Source organism: Equus przewalskii, chromosome 9 (genome assembly GCF_037783145.1).
Source record: "Equus przewalskii isolate Varuska chromosome 9, EquPr2, whole genome shotgun sequence".
Taxonomy (NCBI): domain Eukaryota; kingdom Metazoa; phylum Chordata; class Mammalia; order Perissodactyla; family Equidae; genus Equus; species Equus przewalskii.
Window position 1 is genome coordinate 10786175 of NC_091839.1, and position 17108 is coordinate 10803282.

Here is a 17108-nt window from a genome sequence, read left to right on the forward strand (position 1 = left end):
CCGCCCACGCTGGCTTTCTCAAGTCCCCGGGGTGAAGCATAAGCCCATAGCCCCTCCCCGGTCCCCACCAGAACAGCACACAAAGAGGCTCTGGTTACCAGTGACAAATGCTTTACCTGTGAACACATGAGTTGGGGGAGTTTACACGGTGAGGTGGCAGGGGTAGAGGTAGGGGTAGAGGTAGGGACAGCCCCGCTAGGTGGGTCTCAGCCAATGACGTCCCGCGTCCCAGCCCCGGCCCCGGCCCCACTGTCTTCCCGCTGGAGGCCACACCGGTTCATCTTCAGCTGAGTCAGCTGGATGTAGCGCAGGACATTGGTGTCTGCGGGGGAGGCGGGCAGGGCATTATCCTCAAGTCCTGGGGCAGCGGGGGACAGCTGCCCCACCTTGGCTCACACCTCATTGTCCCCAGCCTTCAGTGCCTCCCCACACAGCCAGCATTGCCAGAACCCTTCTCCAAAGCCCCAGCCACAACAAGCCAGTGGGGGCGTTTCACACCTCCATCCTTCCGCACAGGCTCTGCCTTCTGCCAGGAATGCCGCTCACTGGAGGCCCTGGTCGCCCTGCCACGCGGCCTCCGGGCTGTCTGCAAGCAGCCGCTTCTCCCACCACTCACCAGGACGGCTGATCCTGCCTCTGCTCCCACAACCCCATGTCGTGCACCTGTTGTGCTCCCTCGTCACTGGCTCCTAATACAAGCTCTGCCTACAGACACACTCACACACACACACACCCTCTGACTGCCATCTCCCACAGGGCAAGGAACGAGCCTCCAGCTCTGCTAACCCCCAACCCTGGGCCAATTTCCTAGATCGCCAGGAACCAGGTGACCGAGTAGGTGAGAGTGTGAATGGGTGAGAGAGGGAGTGGATGAACTGGGGAGCGGGGGGGTGGGGGGGGGGCGTGTAAGGGAGATGGGGTAGGTGAGCAGATAGGGAAGTGGCTGCTAGGGGAGTGGGGGCATCAGGATGAGTCAGGGGCTGAATAGACGAGAACTGGTTGGGTGAATGTCAGAGGAATGATGGGTGAGCGGACATTTAAATGGGAGGCGAGTGCATGAGAAGATGTGGAAGGAGTAGGTGGGTGGAGAGAGGAACAGGCGGGGGTCCAGCGCTCCCTCCAAGCAGCGAGGCCCCTTTCCGGGCTCCGCCTGCCCCTCACCTGTGGGCTCCCGGCTGCGGGCCTCCTGCAGGTAGCGCAGCGCGCGCGTGTAGTCGCCCAGGTGATAGAAGGCGATGCCGGCGCGGTAGGTGGCCTTGAAGTTGCCCTGCTGCTTCTCCAGCACCTTGAGACAGTACTCGCGAACCCGCTCGTAGTTCACCAGCTCCGACTGCAGCAGGCAGGCTGCGGGGGCACCGGGACCCGGGCTCTCAGAGCCGGCCGGCGCCCAGACCTCACCTGGCTTTCGGGATGCGGGGAACCCCACCCTTTCCCACGGCTGAGCCGTCCTCAGGGACTACTCAGGCCACCCGGCCGCCCAGCTCTGACCAATCAGAATGGAAGCGATCTGCGCCGCCGCCAGAGGGCGCGAAAAGCACAGACAGGCGCTCCCGGGTGATTAGCTGGGAGGTTTCCAGACGGGAGAGGGCTAGGGGCGGGCTCACAGGTGAGGGATGGGCCTCGAATGGCTCGTCCAGGGTAAGTTTGTCTCACCTGAGGTTCGCAGGTGGCACCCCAAAGCCCATCCATTCCCGCATCCCAGCTCCTTCCATCCCTGTGGTCCCCTACACTTCCAACCCCTCTCCTTGATCTAGTTCTGAGGACTCCCCCTACAGACCCCAGCCTTCAAGCCTGCAGCGCCCGCCACCCCAGGGCTTCGTGATTGCCCCTAGCTCCCCACCCCTCTCACATACGCGCCCCCCGACGGCCCCGTACCCGTGAGAGAGTCATAACATTCCACCTCCGTGTTCTCCACCAGGCGCCGCTGCTCCTCGCTGAGGCGGGCTGGCCCCGGGCTGGTGGCGGGCCCGGGGGCGGGGGCGGGCAGGCCTCCAGGGCGGGCCCCCTGCGCCGCCTTCAGCTGCAGCAGCGCCCGATGATACTTGCCGATGGCTTCCCGGAACTTCTTCTCTCGGTAGCAGCGCTGGCCCTCCGCCTTGAATGCCACGGCGGCCCGCAGGCTGCTGTCGAGCGCCGCGCCCAGGCCCCCCGACGGCTCTGGGGCAGGACCGGGCCGAGCTGAGCCATGGCAGGGGCCCGGGCCCGGCGGCGAGAGGGCGGGAGGCGGGCGCGGCGGAGGCTCCGGGGCAGCGCTGAGCATCAGCACCGGGGACAGCGCGCCGCGCTGCATTGTGGGAAACTCCTGCGGCCGCTGCTGCAGCTACCGCATCGCCCCCCGTGGGGCTGGTCCCCACCCTTTCTCCGCCCCCGCACCTCCAGCAGCCGACTCCGGCTGCCCCCTATGGGTCTAGAGAAACCCCTCAAGACTTCCCCACTCTCTCCTTCAAATCAGCCCCAGTCCTATTTCTCCAGCCGGCCTCTCCCTTTTTCCCACTCCCTTTACCCTCCCCACCCTCCTGCCTGCTCTCCTCTCCCAAGCACAGAGCTCCCAAAGCTTTCTATAAGGAAAGGGCAAGTCTGGGGGAAAGAGCAGGAAGATAACAACCTCGTGCACTGCCGGTTTTCAGTCCACCAGCATTTGGCATATTGGATAAGAACACAGGAGTCAAGCTGTCCAGATTTAATTCCCTGCTTATTTTCTCCCTAGTTATACGCCTTGGACAAATCACTTAAACTACCCGGAACTCTGTATCCTCAGCATGGGACAATGAGAGCAACTTTGAAACTCATTTGTTTATCTATGCAACAAACGAATATTCACTGATATCTTTTCTGTGCCCAGCTCTGGGCTGGGTGATGCTGGGACATAGCAGGGACTGAGACAGCCTCAGACCCTGCCCTCCTGGGCCCCAAGTCCAGTGGGGAGACAGCTCAGAGTGAGCAGTACAGTAAGAAAGGAGGGTACAGCGCAGGAAACATGTGAGAGGCTTCTGGAGGAAAACTGAGGGCAAATCAGCCCTCCTTGGCTGCTTATGTGGCGGTGGCACGTTGGTCAAGCTCCTTGATCTCCCTCCACCTTGACTTCCTGCCGTTTAACTTGGGATAAGAAGTGAGCTTCCTTCAGAGTAGTGGCAGGGGCTGGATCCGGTTACGCAGGTAAAGCACGGCGCTCAGGGCCTGGGACAGTCATGCGAAATTGACAACGGGTGTTTCTTATCATCCATGACATGGTGAGATTTGTGACCATAAGTGCCCGGCTCTGAGTCAGCCTCCATATACAGCTGTTGAATAAGTGAGTGAATAACTGTATGTATGACCACCCATCCTCCAAGACCCTAGCTTGGGTCTCAGTCCCAAGCCCCGTGCCTGTATTTCCACCCTCCCCCGCCTCCACCGTATATCCTCCCCTGCTGCTGACGCTGTGGCACTTTAGAGGTTATGTGGATCAGATCCCATTTATGGAACTCTTGCTATCCAAGACCCTGTCACCAACTGATGACCCTCACAGGCCAGTATATTTAATATGTTGGGTTTGTGCAACCATTAAAAAATATTGAATTAGTGGGGCCAGCCCGGTGGCAGTAGCGGTTAAGTTCTCACCCTCGCTTTGGTGGCCCGGGGTTCCCCGGTTGGGATCCTGAGCGCGGACCTAGTGCATCACTCATCAAGCCATGCCGTTGTAGCGTCCCACATATAAAATAGAAGATGAGCACAGATGTTAGCTCCTCAGCAAAAAGAGGAGGATTGGCCGCGGAGGTTAGCTCAAGGCTAATCTTCCTCAAAAAAAAAAAAAAAGAATTAGTTACCAACATATAAGAGCAGAGATATTTATGGAATTGTAAACTTTCGACTTCACTTAAACAAAATCTGAAAATCTGGCAACACCGAGGCCTCACGACTGGAGCAGGCATTCTGTTTCCCACGGTCCCCATCCCTCCTAGTTTGTTCCCAACCCTGAGACCGAGGGTCATTCAGCTTGCATTGCCATTTTCCTCTTAGCATCTCTGTCTCCCGCGACCGTTTGCGTTTGGAATCCCAGTTTTATCCCTCTAAGCGGTACTTGCGGAAGTCCGCCAGCGCCCCCTCGCGGACGAGTCCGGCATCCACATCGCGTCTCCCAGCAACCATTAAAGGACTTGGAGAGAACATCCAATCAGAGGGAGGAGGGGCCGAGGAAGTAACCAATCAGAAGTGGGGGGAGGGCCTGAATTCGACCAATGAGGACAGAGAGCGCCGGGAATAAAAACTCTTTTATTGAAACGGGAGACGGACACACACGGAGTCTTCTTCGATGCGGTCCCCGGGCTCAGGGAGGCCCGGGCTGCGGGCGGCGGAGCAGGCGGGCGGCGGCGAGGCTGGTGCCCCGGCGCTGGGGCCGCGCGTACTTGAGGAAGATGGCGGCGCGGCCGGGCGCGGGACCCCGGAGCGCGGCGCGGGCCATGCACGGCTCGAGCGGGCCCAGCTCCGCGGGGCTGCGGCGGGGAGACGGGGAAACTGAGGCAGTGGCAGCGGTGGACACGACCTGTCCTCGGAGGCTGAGAAGACGCGTTGACTTGGGTCCCCGAGGACCGCTCGGGGGCTCTCTCGAGATCGGACACGAGGCCCATCATCTAGAGAGCGACCGGGGGGCGCGGAGGAGGGGACGACCCCCGATTCTCCCCGCAGGGCGCGGCTTGGGTAGAGCCAGGACCCGCGGGGAGGGAAGGAGTGGGGCTGGGGACGAGGTGACATCCAGCTCCGCCCCGTGGACACGGGATGGGAGAAAAGACATTCACCCTGCCACCCGGTGCCATGGGTACGGGGGAGGGGCTCGAGCAGCTAAAAGGAGCCCCGTTCGCGGCCAGAAGGGGAGCTGGGCGACTCGAGGCCGACAGACCTCTCCTTCTCAACCCCGCAACGCAGTTAGAGCATCTTCCGGGCCCGGGGAGCTCCTCTCTCCCACCCTGGGGCGAGGTGAAGGGTCCCCAAATCCGGACAAACACCCCATGCTCTCAGACACCTCCAGACCAGACAGACACATCATTCTCTCACACCCAGAAAAGCCAAGTCGAGGTGCACCCTCCTCCCCCGTAATTGTCTTTCATTCTCTGAGACAGCGGCCAGGAAGATAGGTCCCTGGAGCCCCAGAGCCCCTCGGCCGCGGCCGTACCTGTAAAGCGCCGGCTCGGGCCCGGAGCCCGCCCCGTCCAGCACGCGGTGCGCCAGGCTCAGCGCCGCAGCTGCGCGCCGAGCGGGCTCCCAGCCCGCGGCCTCGGCCTCCAGCAGGGACAGCTCCAGGAAGTAGGTGGCAAGGAGCGTCACCTGCCCGGGCAGCTGGACGAATGTCAGGCCCCGCCCCCAGCCCGCGCATGCCCCGCCCCCTCCCCGGGCCCCGCCCCGCGCACCTGGGGGCCGCTCCGGGCCAGCGCGGACAGCAGCCCGAGGCACAGCAGCGGGCCCGGGTGGTGCAGCCGGAAATCCAGGCGGCTCAGGATGCGGCGCTCGGCGCGCAGAAGCTCCGCCCGGGAGAAGGAGCCGGCGCCCAGGAGGCAGAGGGAGGCGGGCTGCGGAGTGGGGGGAGAGGGGTGGGGGAGTCTCGGGCCGGGCTCGCTCCTCCCTGCCCTGCAGCGCCTGCGCTCAGTCCAGTACCCGTTCTGGACCTCAGTTTCCTGGTCTGTAAAATGGGGCCACTGCTGCGTCGTCTGGAAGTCATGGAGCGCACAGGCTTCGGAGTCAGGAAGACCTGGCTTCGGGTTCAAAGCCTGCCATCTACTCCCTGTGTGACAGGGACATTCACGGAGGCTGAGACTCAGTTTCCTCACCCGTAAACGGAGACACTTCTCCCTGCTTCACCAGGCGGCTCTGATAAGGCGCTGAGTATACGCTTGTTAACAGTAACTGTTCAAGATGGACTGTAACTACCGAAGACCGAACCCGAGTCCCAACTGCCTGATCTGGGGCCAATGTCTTCCTCTCTCTGGGCCTCAGTCTCCTCCTCTGTTAAAGGGACACACTCATGTGTCCCCTGCCTCACACAGATATGCTGGCATTCCAAGAGTTCCTAAAGCGCTCGCTTGGCACGGTGCTTGGCACACAGTAGGCGTTTAATCCGTGACTGCGGCCAGCAGGCAGAGCTCCACCCTCCCCGGCCCACCCCGGAAGTACCTCGGGAAGCACGCACTCTTCCATCTTGCACGCCACGAAGAGGCAGGCCACGCCCAGCAGCTGCAGGCGGTGTAGGCGCACTCGGCCCGCGCGCAGGTAGGAGTCGAGCAGGTGCACGGCCAGGTAGAGCGTGTCCCCTGCCAGGCCCAGGTACTCCTGGGAAGGGGCGCGGGTGAGCAGCAGGGCCCTAAGCTGTGCCGCGGGCCTGGCCCTGCCCCTTCCCCAGGTACGTACGTGCACCTGGACCAGCCAGTCCACCACGAGCGCGCGCATCTCCGCGGTCACGGTGCTCGGCAGGGCCCTCCGGGGCAGCGCGCGGCACACCTGGGGTTGGGCAGGGACGGCTCACTCTCCACACCTGTGCCTCGGCTCGTCTCCTGGGCTCCAGGCCTGGGTGCCGCAGCCTCCTCGCACCCGTCGGATGGCACACGAGTGCCACACCCAAACTGGCCTCCAACATCTCGTCCAAAGATTCTGCTCTTCCCTGTGCGCATCTAGAACCCGGACTTTGTTCTGGACCCCTCTCGAGCCCGCAGGACCACTGGACCTCCTTGAGCATCTCCCCAGATTCCACACCTGGTCACCAACCCTCAACCCATCCCCCTCAGAGCACTCTGAAGGGTCTTTCTAAAGTACAGATCTGACCGAGGAATTCCCCAGCTTAAAACCCTTCCATCGTTTCCAGAACCCTCAGGAGAAAACCCTAATTCCTCTCTGACTCTCTCAGGCCCTACCTCTGCTCCAACATCACCTGGCCCCTCTGTCCCCTCACAATCCACACACCCTGGCTACACCAGCCTTCTTTTGGTCTTAGACGATGCCAAGCTCATTCCTACCTCAGGGCCTTTGCACGTATATACTGTTCTTTCCACCTGAAATGGTCCTTCCCCAGCTCCTTGCCTTGCTGACTCCTTCACGGTCATTCAAGTCTCAGCTAAAATTTCCCTGACTTTCTCTATACTTCTCCTTGCACCCCATCCCTCTATCTTATCGCTTTATTCTCATAATATTTTCAGTCTGGAGATAGCCGGTGTTTCCTCTGGAGCTTTGTCTGTTTGCCTGGCTAGGGCGGGGATGTCTGCCCAGATCCGGGCTGTAGCTCAGTTCCGGACAGAGGCCCCGGGCCGGGAGAGGCGCCCACCAGAGGTTTGTTAAATCAGTTCCTGCCTTCAGTATTCCTCCCGACGGTGCCTAGCCCAGACAGATGCCTGCGGACCACCGGCCTGTGTTTTGCTCTGTGTGGCTCTTCTGAAATGTTCGCTTACACCTGCTCGTCTCCCCACAATGAGGACAGACCGACTATGCTGTTCATCACAGCGTCCCCAGCGCCTAGAACATGCTGGAAAACACCTAACAACTCGCTATTTGTTAAACGAATAAATGTGGGGGACAAGTACGAGCGGCTATGAAATACCAAGGAGGGGCTGCAAATGGCTTGGGGAGGCGGGGAAGGGCGCTCCGGGCGATGGAAACCGCCCAGGTGACTGTGCCACCAAAAGCAAGCCGAGAAGTTGGGGCGGGGGCTGGAGCGTCCGTGGGAAGAGCTGAGAGCGAGGCTGGCGGGGGCAGGGGGTGGAAACGCCCGTCGGGTGGGTGTTGGGCGAGCGGGTGGGCTTTGGCCTCGTCTAAGCTGAACCCCTCTGCTGCCGTGCAGGGGCGCCCCGCCGCCCCGCTCACCATGACCTCGGCGAAGATGTCCCCGGCGTACTCGCGTTCTCCCTCCAACCCCAGCGCGCTCAGCGCCTCCTCCAGCCCCGGCGGCGCGCACGGCCCCGGGCGGCGCACGGCGTAGACGCTCGTGCCTGCGGGGACGCCGTCGGCGCGGGGCGTGCTCGGAGGCTGTGGGTCGAGGGGGGCAGCTGGACTCTGCAAGGGAGAGGGGCTGGGGGGGGTCAGTGCCGGGAGGGAGGCCCGAGGGGGAGCAGGCCCCCGGCGCCGCATCTCACCAGCATCCTCCAGGCTGGCGGCGGGAGCCAGGCCCTGCGTCCGCCAGTTCCCGCCGGAGCGCGGCGCCCGCGGCGCGCGCCTTAAATGCGCCCAGGCGCGTGCGCGAGAGCACGCCTCTGCTGGGCAGGTGCGCGGGGTGGGGCGCGGGTCCCACAGGCTGGCTCTGCCCCCTGCAGACCCTCTAGGTCGGGCAGCTGGAGTCAGATCCTCGTCCTGCTGCTTCCTCTATGGCCAGATGCAGCCCCTCTGAGCCCCACTCTCCTTGGCTGTAAAGTGGGGAAGTTTCAGAACTTCTAACATGGTGTCTTGCAGCGTCCAGCACAGGGCTCAATACAGCAAAAGCTCAAGACAGGGGAGCAGGAAGTCCCCTAGCGGAGATTTCAGGCGGGCCGCTGCGTTCCGCGCGGCGGGGACCCAGGGCTGAGCACGCGCGCTCGCTGCCTTTCCCAAGCCCACGGCCCAGAGCTGAGGTGGTGATCAGGCCCGGGGCCGGTGGTAGGGCTGGACTAGGGCAGCAGCCTGCCCACTGCCCTCCCTGTCCCTGTCCCTGTCCCCGGCAGTCTGTTCCCCACAGGCAGCCAGAAGGGAGGCTGTGCACACCTAAGAAATCAGCTCACACTGCCTCTGTCCATCGGGGCTCCCATCTCCCTCCAGTTGAAAGTCCACGAGGCCCTATAGTCTCTCTCCCCACCGCAGCCAAGACACACCCCTATGAGCTCATTTCCTATCCGTCGCCCCCTCACTCATTCCTCTCTCACCACACTGGCCTCCTGGCTCATCCCCACCCCCACCAGGCATGCTTCTACCTCAGGGCCTTTGCACTGGCTGGTCCCTCTGCCTGAAATGCCTTTCCCTCCGAGATCCCTCATTTCCTTTAAGGGGTTTACTCAGATGTTACCTTCGTGAAGAATGCGATCCTGAACATTTCCTGTCCCCATCCTCTGCCTTTATTCTCTCCTTAGCACCGACTCACTTCCTATTTATTGTCTCCCTCCTGACTAGAATGTGAGCCCCAGGAGGGCAGGGCTGGTCTGGTTTTTTTTTCCATTGCTGTATTCTCAGTGCCTAGAACAGGGCCTGGCACATAGTAGGCCCTCCATAAGTATTTGTTGAATGAATGAGTAAACAGGCCAGCTGTAATTTGGAGACAGTGATCTGGAAGGGTCTCTTTGAGGAGGTGACCTTAGCTGAAAGAGAAGGAGCCAGGAATACAAAGAGAGGGGAGAATATTCCAAGGGGTGGGAACAGCCTGAGCAAAGGCCCTGAGGCAGGAAAGAGCTTGCTCTCCTCATGCGTTCAGAGGTCATCGAGGCTGAAAAAGTGAGCAGAGAGGAGTGTGAGATGCTGCCAATGGCTTCCTGTCATACTTAAAATAAACCCTAAACCCCTTATCTTGGCCACAAAGTCCCTTTGGCCCATTGTCACCCCTCTAACCTCATTTCCTTCCACTCTTCTCCTCCCTTACTCGAGACACGCTGTCCTCTTTATGTTCCCAGAACACCTCAGACAGCTGCCTGCCTCAGGACCTTTATGCTTGCTGTTCCCTTTGCCTGAATGCTGGAGGAGAACGCAGATATTTACATTCTCAGTATCTCCACTCGAGATGCTCACTCACTACACAGGGACAGTAGTGACTTTCCAGTGGAGGAACCTGACAGACGCCACCTTAACCAAGGGGTCAGAGTCAGCCCCAGGAGTGGGACAGATGGTCTCCTGTGCCTCTGGAAAGGATGCAGTGGGAGGGGCACGCCGTGGCTGGGCATTCCTGCCAATGGCTGCGACAGAACCACGAGCAGACATCAGGGAGCCAACCCTGAGGGACATTCTGCAAAATAAAGTGCCCTGGGAGCTTCGAACCTGCGCGCCTGGACCGGTCACCAGGCAGGAGTTTTTCCTTTCTTTCGTCTACAAGGGCTTTCATGTGACCATTAGCAAAGTCTGTGAGGGTCGGGAGGAAGAGCGCTGTGTCAATGCTGACCTCCTGACCTCGAGGCTTGGACTGCAGTTACGAGAGCGAATGTTCTCATTCTAGGACAATGTGACATGTCAACATGGACGAGAGAGGGAGGGACTAAAGGAAATGTAATACGTCCCGGGGAACCTGCGTGAAGCGTGGATGAGAATTCCTTGTATTTTTCTTAAATAAAAAATTCACATAGACTGATACCCCACCCCATTTCTCCTGCTAACATCTCACACGACAGTGGTACATGTGTCACAATTTAATGAACCCACAGGGATACGTTATTCAAGTCCCTGCTTTTTTCAGCTCCCTCGACTTCCTGCCTAACACCTGTCTCTGTGCCGGGACCCCACGTTACACTCGCTCTGCAGGTCTCCTCAAGCCTTCTCGGCGGTGACGGTTTCTCGGGCTTGCCTTGTTTGGAGCCCCCTGGCCAGTTCTGAGAACTAGCGGTGTTTCTCCGGATTGGACTGGGGTGCGCGTTCAGGCAGGAAGACAGAGGTGGGGCCCGGTTCTCACCGCATCCTAGCAGGGCGCCTGCCGCCCACAGGACGCAGCGGCGCGGCGCGGCCTGACCACGGCTCAGCGGCGCGTGCCGGGCTTCCCCACGGGAAAGCTGCCTCCCCCCCGGCCACACTGCACGGAAGTCACTTTCGGAAGGAAGTCACTTTGCAGCCCACACCTAAGGCGTGGGGGGTCTGCTCCCCTCCGTGAGGGCGGAAATCCACAGGAAAGCTCTGCAGTTCTGCACAGGTGTCTTCTCACCGTATGTTTGTCACTTCCATCAGTATGGCCTCACTCATTCTACACTTCGGGTGTAACCAAGACTAGTTCTCTGCTGCTCAAACTGCTCTCGGCGCTGCCGCCGGGAGCTCGTCCCCCCCACCCCAGCTCCTGCGGTTCGCACGCCCATGGGCGAGGGGGAGGTTTGGTTAGCAGGTCCTCGCATCCGGGCACCACAGGATGCTCCGGACTCATCTCGTGTATGTCCTGCACCACTCCTGGAGTGATTTTCGTAGTATTTTTGAAAGTTTCTAAGTTTTCTAGAATCTACAAGTACTTCAAAATTAAAGTTAAAAATACATGAACCACCTCACTTCGGGGGAAAACTATCAGACACAGATTAAAATACAGCGATCCGGGAACGTAGGCCACAAAATAAAAGCCCGGGGCGGTCAAGATGGACCATGAAGATTTATTACAGTCGTGTCGGCAGAACAAAAAAACCTGGAAACAAGCAAATTCTCACCAGGGGGCAGCTCGCTCAGCTGAGGCACACCCACCCCAGGAGCCTCATGGAGCAGCTGGGACGCACGATGGCCATGCCCACGAGGGGTCCCCAGAATGCAGAGAAGGGCCCGAAAGAGGACCTCGTTTCTCCGATGGCCCAGCACACCCTTCGACCATGCGAGCCTGGGTGAGGTGGGTGTGGCATGATTCACGGGGAGAAAACTGCGCAAGGGGAGGGGGACGGGCTGTCTCCCAGGTCCTCCTGCCGGAGGTCCCTGGGGTCCGGGGACTGGACTTCCTCCTCATACTTTTGCCTGCATTATTCTTTACACACACCAAGACGTGAAATTTTCTACATGCACGTGACAAAACACAGATTGACTCAAAATTTCATTTTTCTCATTGGTAAAATTTTATTAAGACTTCCACCTGAAACCCCCTTTGGGAAAAGTCCTCGCACAGAAACGGGAGGCACCGCTCCATCCACGGACGCCCGTGCCACTGAGGGAAGCAGCCGACTGCCGCTGGGCCACCCCCCCAATGGAAAGGGAGACAGCCGCCCCCAGACTGAGGAAGACTCAGCAAGGTCCCCACACGGCAGACCCGAGTGACAGTGGGACGTGAAGAGAAACCCTAGCACTGGTCACCTCAGAGGGCTGCGACAGAGGGAAGGGAAAAGGCTTTCCTTTCTTTATGCCCACCGGGACATATTTTCGTAATTAAATAAATAAGTCCATCTAAAGTTAGGAAAAACAAAAACCAAAAGATCCCTTGAGTCTTGGCTGTTGCTAATGCAGGTTTCTATCAAGTGGACCCGACCTTCCTGCCTCCCGCCCTTCAGATCTCAGAGACTCCACGAGTGTGAAGCCCTAACAGCTGCTGGCAAAGTCTCCCGTGGACTCCGCCCATGCCGGGCTCGGCGGGCAGCCCCGGATCTGGGAGGAGTGATGCAAGGGTGGGAACCCTGGATAAAGGGGCAGCGGTCCGAGGATGCCCTGAGCTGGCAGGACTCGAACCAAACCTGAGGCGCCCCCGCTGAGACCACCACCAACCCCACGGACACACCAAGGATTCTGGATGGGAACCTGGAGGCCTCGAGGCTCCCCAGTTTGGCCTAAGTGAAGAGCCGGGGATGTGCCGGCAATGCCCCTCGGGGCTCAAGGGCCAGAAGAAATAAAGTCGCTCCCTTTCACGCTCAGCGACACAGTGCACACCCTCCTTGTTCACAGCCACCCACTTCTCTTGGCCTAAGCAGCTTCCAAGGGTCTGGAACGGTCTGCCCACCGTAGCCCCACCCCAGGCCTGGGAGCCTTCCCCAATCCCCTCTGCATGCTCCCCTTTGTGGCTGACAGGCCCTGTGAATGGAGCACCGGGCGCAAGAAAGGCCCAGGGGGGTGGGCCCCGGTCTAAAACGAGTGTCTTTATTGCTTGTACCGTACAAATACGAGGAATGGGGAAAGGCCAGGGGGGAGGAGAGAGAATTGTCAGATCAATGACAGACACACACAAAAAGGAAAAAAAGACCCCCACCCACCCAAACCAACCCCACCCCACCCCAGGATGTCTCTCTGTGAGTTACCTAGTACAGAAGGTGAGGTGGGGAGAGCAAAACCAGAAAAACCAAATTCCAAACACCTGGAGATGTTGGGGGGGAGGGGAGGGGAAGGGAGGGGGGCAGGGCAGCAAGTGGACCCCAGGCATGGCTCCCCGACTAGGCCAGCACCCCTCCCCCACGGGATGAGATGCTCGGGCCTGGGACAGGGGCCTGAGCCCACACACACCACACTCGAGGCCGGGACACGCTTGCCCTCGCACACACATACCCAACACGCATGCACACACACACCCGTGTGCACCTGTGTCCCAGATGCACAGGGATGCCCACGGACACACACAGTCCGGGGCACGCACACGAGTGCCCACAGCACTGACACACGTTCACCTTAAGGCTGCAGAACGTGGGGCCCGGAGAGGGGGAGGGGTGAGGTGGCCTGGAGCCTCCGTTCCCAGAGGCCCCCACCCCGGTACGTACCAGAGACTCCCACCCCCACCTGCTCCTCGACCCAAGTCCGTGGGGCCCAATACTGTCTCGGTGTGAGATGTGTAACAGCCGAGGCTGGCGCCCCTCCGCCCCAGGCAGAGAAGGGGGTGACCCAGGCCCCACCCTCAGAAGGGATGGGGCCAGGCCCGGGGGCCAGTGGGAGGTAAGGCCGGCTGGAAGGAAGCCCTGGTAAGGCACGGGGCGGGGGGCCGGGGACTAGCCCCTAAATGTTCCTCCTGCCTCACCCGCAGGTCAGGAGAGCAGCTTGGGGGGTGGGGGAAGGCAGGGCCAGGAGGCAGCGCCCACCTCTGGGCCCCGCTGGTCCCCCACAGGGTCGACTGGGCCCCATCCACAGGAGGGAGCCCTAAGCCCCGACCCCACAGCTTCCGAAGGCCCCCGCCCGGCCCTGGACATTATTGCTTTTCTGCCCCCGTGGGGGAGGGGGCTGGACTGCCCCTCGCCAGGCCACTCAGAGCCTAAGGACGGGGCAGGGAAGGCAGCACCGGCGTGCTGTCACTGGGCACCCGGCGGATGCAGGCCCCTGTCTGGCCCCGCTGGGGCTCACGCTGCTCAAAACCGGCCCCTTCTCAGCGCCCACGGCTGGTCCCGGGCAGGCGGCGACTCCCGGTCTGGCAGAGGTGAGCGCAGGACAGGGTCCTGGAGGCAGGGCCGCGGGGACCGCAAGGGGAGTTTGGCAGAGGGCTGAAGAAAAAACTGGAAATGGGGGTAAGGAGGTGAGGGATGGGGACGCAAACAAAAAAGGCAAAATAAAAAGTTAAAAAAAAAAAAAAGAACGAAGCCCCCGGCGGTGGTGGCGGCCGTGCGTGCGTCCTGTGGCGGCAGCGGGCGCTCACTCGCGGATGCTGGCCGAGTAGGAGAACTGGGGGAAGTGGGTCCGCTGGTCCAGGTCGAGCGAGCCCAGGCTGTCATCTGTGGGGTCGGTGGAGCAGATTGGGGAGACCAGCCTGCAAGGGCCCGGCAGCCCGCCTGTACTCCCTGGGGCCGGGGGATGGGGGACCCCGCCTGGAAGGAAGCAGGCAGCCCCCAGCGTAAGCCCTGAGCTGGTGGCCGTCCAGGAGAGGGACAGAGGGCTCAGTGAGGTCCTCCCTGACAGAGCCCCTGAGTCAGCCCCACCCCCAGGCAGAGCCAGGCTGAGCGAGCCTCCAGAGCACCCCCGGCTCCTCTGCTCCCCTCTTACCCCCACCCCACAGTCTAGCCCGGACCTCTCTGCCCCAGCCTCCTGCCCTGGCCGCCACTCCCGCCCCCAACAGTCCTCCACACGCAGCCAGGGCACTTTCTAAAGCCCTGAGGCAGCCCTGTCTCTCCTCTGCACAAAGCCCTTCCACCGCTCCCCAGGAAACAAGGCCTCGCTCCTCCCAGCAGCCCCCAGATCCTCCTGCTCGGCCCAACGCCCTCTCCCTCCCCTCTCCTTGGACCTCTGCAGTGCTCCCATCGTTCCTGAACATACGATGTGCCCATTTCTGGGCATCCCACGTGTCGTTCTTTCTGCCAGGAACGTGTCTCAATTGCCATGCCTCCTCCTCCAGGAAGCCCTCCCTGACTCACAGGCCAAGTCAGGCATTTCCTCTGGGCTTGTATTCCTACATCCTTGCCCTGACCCCTCTGGGTTGTCACCCTACCTAGACTGGGAGCTCCTGAGGGCAGGGCCCAGGGCTGTCTCGGTCACTGCTGTGTCCCCAGCAGAGCCCAGCCCTGGGCAGGTGAGAGTAAGAACCCAACCAGCCGTAGAGTCAATGGACCAATACAGTCCCAGAGCCCCAAGCGACGTGGGAAGCCCACCGAGAACGTGCCACGTCAGCCCTGACAACTCCCAGCAGCTCCTGCCACGCCTCTCCCCTGAGCTCCGGGACGCACTGTCAGGGCTCCTGGGAACCCCACGGGGCCCACAGTGGACCAAGAGCAAAAGCCCCACAAGCAGACCGAAGGGTCAGCTGCCCAGATCTGGGGGCCTGTGAGCTTCCTTCTGGAGAATGGGGTCGAGAGCAGACCCCCCCAAGCCAGGCAGCGCATGGGGGAGGAGCCACAGGCACTCACAGCGGTCCGGGGGGGTGATGGTGATGGACTGGGCAGTGAACTCGTCGTCGAAGTACCTCGTGTCAACCTCGGATGTGACCTGAGGTTTGAAGGGTGGCAGGAGCTGCGGAGGAGAGAAGCCCAGGTTCAGGACCCTGAGGACAGCAGGCCTCGGCCAAGGTCACCTGCGGGCAGCAGGCAGGTGCAGGTGCTCACCTTCTTCTGCACCACGTCCTGCCAGTTGATGCTGAGGAAGAACCTGTGCTCCATGACCTCCTTGGCATCGCTGGGCCCCCCGCCGAGCCTGGGCAGAGACGGCCATGAGCACCCGCCTCCCGGGCAGCCAGGCTCTGGGAGACGGGCTTTCAGCGCAGGCCCTGAACAGCTTTAACCACTCTGACCCGGTCACAGACCACAGAAGAGGAAACGAGGCTTGGGGAGGGAGCTCACGGGGCCGGGGTCAGAGCCGGGAGACTGCAACCTGGCCCCTCGTCCCCTAGTCCAGGAGGAGAGCCGAGAGGGCGGGCGCGACGGCCACGTCACATCCTGGCTCTGCCGCATGAGACTTGGTGACCCTAGGCCAGGCACGGGGCCGCCCTGTTCCTCAGCGTCCCCATAAGACACGGCAACGCAGGCAGAGGGCTAAGGATAGGCCTGGCCCCAGAGGAATGCTAAGTGCCAGCTGTGGGGACTGTCAGAGGCTGTGTGGGGACAACACACACCACGCACCCAGGAGCGACTGCACCTGTGGATGCTGTCCCCTCTGGGCGGAAGGGACACTGGCAGCAGGTGGCACTGGGCTGGGCAGGACAGACGCCAGCCCTCACCTCTGCTTGGGGTCCTTCTTAAGCAGCCCAGCAAGCAGGGACTTGGCCTCGGGGCTGAGCGTGCGCGGGAAGCGGATCTCCTCCATGAGGATGAGCTCGAAGAGGCGCTCGTGGTCCTGGTTGTAGAAGGGCAGGCGGCCGCACATCATCTCGTACATCACCACGCCCAGCCCCCACCAGTCCACAGCCCGGCCGTAGTCATTGTCCTCCAGCACCTGACGGGGAGGGGCGATGAGGGCCGGGCCCGCACCCCAGGGCCGAGGAGCTGCGAGGGGCCCGGGGCTGGGGACGGCAGCCTAAAGGTGGGAGCCCTGCCCTCAGAGGGTCTGGGCGCGGGAAGCACAGCGGTCTGAGGGCCCCTCCGCCCTTGGCCTCACACGTCCCTGGACCTCCAGCCCCAGACACCTCGGGAGCCAGGTATTCAGGGGTCCCACAGAAGGTCTTCATGGTGGCCCCATCACTGATGCCCTCCTTGCACAGGCCGAAGTCAGTGATCTTGATGTGGCCATCTTTGTCCAGCATGAGGTTTTCCAGCTATAGGGAAAGTCACTGTATCGGGGACACGTCCTCCCACGGCTTCCTGCCACCCCCCGAAACTCCACACAACCCTCAACCCTTCCCCAAAGGGGCCGTGACCGGGGGTGGCAGCTGTCATGCCGGGGCTCCAGGCTGGGCCGCGGGCCACACCCCCGGCACCGGGTTAAGCCCTCACCCTCTGAGGCTCAACACCTGCGCCCCCCAGCTGCCCCCCAGGGAAGCCGGCACAAAGCCAGGCGGTGAGAGTCGGGAGCCAGGCCTGGCCCCTGCTTCCCCGACAGCAGGCTGCGCTTTCCAACCTCAGATGTGAGGAACACTTTCTTTCTCCCATTTTTACTAAACACAAAGGGGCACTTCAGTGGGCCGTCGGGTAACCTCTGCCAGG

General features: G+C 61.4%; 3 protein-coding genes across 12 annotated transcripts in view; all 3 read right to left on the reverse strand.

Moving 5' to 3' along the window:
- Positions 1-94: 94 nt before the first annotated feature.
- On the reverse strand, positions 95-2800 carry TTC9B (tetratricopeptide repeat domain 9B). The gene is made up of 3 exons (XM_008534622.2): positions 1876-2800; positions 1162-1344; positions 95-322 (listed from the first exon to the last, which is right to left on the reverse strand). Exons 1-3 carry the CDS (start codon positions 2288-2290, stop codon positions 207-209), a joined length of 714 nt encoding a protein of 237 aa, XP_008532844.2. The 5' UTR covers positions 2291-2800; the 3' UTR covers positions 95-206.
- A 1438-nt stretch (positions 2801-4238) lies between these two features.
- Positions 4239-8206, reverse strand: CCNP (cyclin P). 2 transcript variants are annotated; one of them, XM_070557765.1, is made up of 7 exons: positions 8091-8206; positions 7822-8010; positions 6379-6468; positions 6145-6300; positions 5385-5543; positions 5150-5301; positions 4239-4472 (listed from the first exon to the last, which is right to left on the reverse strand). In XM_070557765.1, exons 1-7 carry the CDS (start codon positions 8094-8096, stop codon positions 4307-4309), a joined length of 918 nt encoding a protein of 305 aa, XP_070413866.1. In that variant the 5' UTR covers positions 8097-8206; the 3' UTR covers positions 4239-4306. The 2 variants fall into 2 exon arrangements, with proteins under 2 accessions (XP_070413866.1, XP_070413865.1); XM_070557764.1 differs by having other exon boundaries at positions 5150-5313.
- Positions 8207-11672: 3466 nt separating this feature from the next.
- The window catches only part of AKT2 (AKT serine/threonine kinase 2), a 47783-nt gene continuing 42347 nt past the window's right edge, over positions 11673-17108 (reverse strand). For all 9 annotated transcript variants that reach the window (XM_070557774.1, XM_070557783.1, XM_070557782.1 and 6 more), the window contains 5 exons: positions 16592-16720; positions 16187-16401; positions 15576-15663; positions 15381-15483; positions 11673-14255 (listed from right to left, as the gene is read on the reverse strand). In XM_070557774.1, the coding sequence (XP_070413875.1) occupies positions 14176-14255; positions 15381-15483; positions 15576-15663; positions 16187-16401; positions 16592-16720 (615 nt within the window). In that variant the 3' untranslated portion in view covers positions 11673-14175. The remainder of the gene's footprint in view (positions 14256-15380; positions 15484-15575; positions 15664-16186; positions 16402-16591; positions 16721-17108) is intronic.